General features: G+C 52.9%; 1 protein-coding gene across 1 annotated transcript in view; it reads right to left on the reverse strand.

Moving 5' to 3' along the window:
• Positions 1–1321: 1321 nt before the first annotated feature.
• TST (thiosulfate sulfurtransferase) overlaps positions 1322–4853 on the reverse strand; it is a 9074-nt gene continuing 5542 nt past the window's right edge. The window contains exon 3 of the mRNA XM_017848084.1: positions 1322–1788. Coding sequence (XP_017703573.1) covers positions 1490–1788 — 299 coding nt within the window. The 3' untranslated portion in view covers positions 1322–1489. The remainder of the gene's footprint in view (positions 1789–4853) is intronic.

Genomic DNA, 4853 nt, shown 5'->3' on the forward strand with positions numbered 1-4853 from the left:
ATCAAAACCTTCCAGTAGTTCAACCACAGTAAAAGCTGACCTTCTCCCTTTTATCTACAAGGCCCTACCCAATGTGTCCAACATTCTTCTCTGACCTCTGCTCCTCCCACTTTCCCAAGTGCTCCCTGGGTCCCTGCCATGCCAGGCTCTGCTGTTTGGGGGCACACCAAGCACAGTCCCTCCTCCGGGCCTTTGCACTGACTGCTCCCTCTCCTCTCCTGCAACTTCCTTCCCCCACGTCTACATGGCTTGCCTCTTCACCTGCTTCAAGACTCTGCTTGCCTTCCCAGACCACCTTTTCTCAAAAAGCATCCCAGCCAACCCCACACTCCCTACTTCTCTTTTCCGACCTTTTCTACCATTGGACTTTATCGCCATCTGACATACTATGTATATTTGCTGCTTCTTTCCACAGTAGGGTCTGAGCCACATGTGAGATGGGAAGAGGACTGTTTTGTTAGTGGCATGGAAGTGAGAGGGGTCAATCCTCCAGACTACCAGCCCCTCCACTACAGATCCCACCAGCCTCAGCATCCAGCCCCATCACCCAACCTGCCAGCCCCAAAGCCAACCTCCTCAGCATCTCCTGAGCACCTATTTGCCCCAGTGCCAAGCCAAGGACAGACTTGGTCTCCAGCCCTCCAGGATCCTGTCTTCACTGGGAAGGTTGGATAGTGGGGAGCCGGGAGTCCTCAGTAGGTGGGGCCCAGAATTCTTCTTGCAATCCCAAAGGAGGGTCAAGGGAGACTCTTTCTGGGAAAATCGAAATCCAGCCACATGGGGCCAAGCTACCAGGTTGCTTTCTTCTACTGTGACTTCCTGATTCACCTGCCAGAACCTGGACCTTGTCCCAGGGCCAAAGCTTTCTCCAGCTCCTCCCTCCACCGCTCCCCAGGGGGCCTTATTCTGAGCCAGGAAGGGTGCTCCAGACAGAAGCCACCTTCCTTTCACCTGCTCCTGAGCATGGCCTGAGAGGCCCTGGGGCCGTGTGACACCTCTATGGACATACTGGGGAAGCCACCTGTCCCCCCACCCCTACCCAGGAGGCTGGGGCTACAGCAGCTGGGGCTTCAGCTCTCTGGCTTTCTGGTTCCCTTTCCACCTGTCTTCCTGGTAGGACCCAGCATGCTCTGGGACAGAGTTCACCTGACATGGGACAGCAGGAGGCTGTTTCTGCCAATACTGAGTGAAAGCAGTGTCCTTGGTGTGGCTTCCACAGCCAGAGGGGCTATGGTGGTCTCTGTCCTTGGTGGAGTCTCCAGAGTTTGAAAGAGATGGAAGTTTGGGGGCAAGGATGGAACCCAGGGAGAGGCAGGCAAACTACTCAGAAAAGGCAAAGTTTATTCCAGTGTTGACAGAGAGAGGGTGAGCCTTGCACAGCAATTCTAAAAACATGTCAATCTCCTTCACCTAAGAGGTATGAACCAGCTGCAAGTCATGGGGTTACTAAACCAGCCGCAGTTATACAGTAAGCAGGAGACGTCATGGCTCAGGCCTTCTCAGACTTTCCCTGGGACACACGGCTCTCTGGGGGGGCCCGGCGGAACCACTCGGACCAGGAGCCATCATACACGGCCACATCAGGCTTGCCGCAGAGGTAGGCAGCCAGGGCCACATGGCAGGCGGTGACTCCCTTGCGGCACGTGGCAATGAGAGGCTGCGAGAGATCCACCTTCTTGGTCTGGAACAGGGCACGGAGCTCTTCTGGGCTCTTCTCGAAGCCATCCTCAGTCAGGAAGTCCATGAAAGGCATGTTGACAGAGCCGCGGATATGGCCCGAGTCCAGTCCTGGGCAGGGCAGAGGACACAGGTTAGGGGATGTATGAGGGGTGGGGACTAATGGAGCCTGGAGGATTCAATCAGCTGTAGCTGGAAGGATAGATAGCTTTACAAATAAAAATCACATCTTTGCTCTGCTTGGAGCTCAATTTATTCCCAGCCCCACCTACTATCATTTCTCATGACTTAAGACGCCTGCACCTCCTCCCCTGACACCTGTCTTAAAAAGTAGAGATGCCCAAAAGCACACCTGCTTGAGAGGACAGCAGCATGAGTCTCAGCTCCACTACCCTTTACCTTGGGCAAATAATTTCACTTCTCTGAACCTCAGTTTTCTCATCTGTAAAATGGGCTCAGTGGTACATACCTATCTCACAGCAATGTTGAGAAGAGCAAATGGGACAACTTATTGCAAATGCTATGTGCTGAGAACACAGCGGTGAAAGGGAGAGACACAGCCAGACCCTCTGGGAGATTCCAGTCTAACAAGAAAGACAGAAGCTAAATAGATAACCACATAACCAATCAGATATGTCACCTCATTTTACAGATGAATCCCCTGAGGCTTGGCAAAACAACACGGCTCACCTAAGGCCACGCAGAAAGGTGAAGGCAGACCCAGGATTACATAGGGGCTCTGGTTTTCTGTTAAGCACACAGTTGCAGAAAGAGCAAGTGACCTGGTGTCAGACGTAAGGTCAAATCCCACCTTGAGCAAGTTGTCAGCTCTCTGAGCCTCAGTTTCTCCATAGGAAAAATGGAAATGAGAGTACCCACTGGGTACAGGCTGCTGTACGGAGCGGATGGCACAAGGAAAGTGCTGGCTTTGGAGGTTGGCCCACCCACCCTGCCATGCTGCACCTCTGGCCACTTCACCACCTACGGAGGGCGTAGGGGGAGAACAGGGACAGTGTGGGCCTTTTTGGTCCCCTCCAAGAACTTGGATGGAAGCAGAGTGGAGGGACTAGGCTGGCTCTAGGGTCCTTTCTGGAAATGTCTCAGTACCCAGTGAGGGCCCCCAGCCAAATCTGGCTTCAAAACAGCCAGGAATTGGGACAAAGGGGAACAGGCCACGGCCGGAGCTGGTGCCACCAACAAGGTGAGGCCACAGGCCAATCCCACACATGCCCCAGGCCACTCCTCTCTTCCTCAAGCAGCCCACACCCTGGCGGGGGTGGGGGCTCCGTGGTTGGCCCCGCTCCCAGTGCCCAATCTGCACTTTGGCCTGACACAGGCCTATCTCCATCTCTTTGAGCCCTCCTTGCTCCCCAGATCCCCACCCCATTCAACCTGGATTATGGGACAGGGCAGGAGCAGGGTGGCAGAGTGGGAGGGGAAGGATCTGACTAATGTGGCCAAGGCACATACTGGGGCTGTGTACAGCCAAGCAGGCCCTGAACCTCCGAGCCTCAGTCTCCCTCCTGCACAACGGGGAGAAAACCCCACCTAGGCAGGGTGCGGTGGCTTACACCTGTAGTCCCCGCACTTTGGGAGGCCGAGGTGGGCGGATCACGATGTCAGTTCAAGACCAGCCTGGTCAACATGGTGAAACCCCATCTCTACTAAAGATATAAAAAAATAGCCGGGGATGGTGGCAGACGCTTGTAATACCAGCTACTTGGGAGGCTGAGGGAGGAGAAACGCTTGAACCTGGGAGGTGGTGGTTGCAGTGAGCCAAGATTGCCCCATTGCACTCCAGCCTGGGCAGCAAGAGCGAGACTCCGTCTCAAAAAAAAAAAAAAGTAAACCCCACCTACCTCGCAGGTGTGTGGGGAAGTGTAACTACTGCAACTAAAAGAACCCAGTGACCCTGGCAGGCACATGATTCGGTATGTCATCATGTCAGTTATGTCCTGCTCCTTTCATCCTGGGGCCAAAGCGGATTCCAAAATCTATTAGTACAAGTCGAGTTTGATTGGCAGTGGTGTTTACAATCAACTGATCACCAGTTACAGATTTCTTTCTTCCTTCTCCACTCCCACTGCTTCATTTGAATAGCCTGAAAATAAAGAAGAAAGGCCAGGCATGGTGGCTCACATCTGTAATCCCAACACTTTGGGAGGCCCAGATGGAAGGATTGCTTGAGCCCAGGAGTTGGGTAACCTAGCAAGACTGTATCTCTATAGAGAAAAAAAAATGAGCCAGGCGTGGTGGCATGCACCTGTAGTCCCAGCTACTTGAGCAGCTGAGGTGGGAGGATCACTTGAGCCCAGGAGGCTGCAGTGAGCTGTGATCATGCCACTCCAGCCTGGGTGATAGAGCAAGACTCTGTCTCAAAAATAAAATAATAATTAATTAAAAAAGAAAGTTTGATTGAATGTAATGTATAAAATTAGAGCATTTCTTCCTGTTGTGTTTCATCTGTTTCGCCCGGAAACTTGAATCTAAGATGTGTGCCCACCCTTCCAATGAGGAACAACGGATCAGCTGGCATCGAGGGCATTCTTTCCCAAGAAACCCAGCTTTAAAATGTTTCCACATCCAGGCAGTGGGCTGGATTGAAGCGCATTTGAAAGCACAAAGTGTTGAATCCTGTTTTGTTTTGTTGTCCCCATCCCTGATGACACAGCCCCACTGTGTTCTTCTGCTTACATAAACGGCAGCTCTTCTGAGTAAAGATGAAGTCAGGGAGTTTCTGTAGAGCGGGCCTCCCACACTGGGCCAGCTGGATGGGGTGAAGCAAGGGGAGCTCAGGGCCTGTCTGGGGCATTTAAATGAACTGTGGGAAGGGCTGAGATGAACCTGGGCCAGAGAACTTTCAAGAACAGCCAGGGCCGGGTGCGGTGGCTCAAGCCTGTAATCCCAGCACTTTGGGAGGCCGAGACGGGTGGATCACGAGGTCAGGAGATCGAGACCATCCTGGCTAACCCAGTGAAACCCCATCTCTACTAAAAAAAAAAAAAATACAAAAAAACTAGCTGGGTGAGGTGGCGGGCGCCTGTAGTCCCAGCTACTCAGGAGGCTGAGGCAGCAGAATGGTGTAAACCTGGGAGGCAGAGGTTGCAGTGAGCTAAGATCCGGCCACTGCACTCCAGCCTGGGCGACAGAGTGAGACTCCATCTCAAAAAAAAAAA

Source organism: Rhinopithecus bieti, unplaced genomic scaffold, assembly GCF_001698545.2.
Source record: "Rhinopithecus bieti isolate Rb0 unplaced genomic scaffold, ASM169854v2 scaffold_2408, whole genome shotgun sequence".
In the NCBI taxonomy this organism is placed as follows: domain Eukaryota; kingdom Metazoa; phylum Chordata; class Mammalia; order Primates; family Cercopithecidae; genus Rhinopithecus; species Rhinopithecus bieti.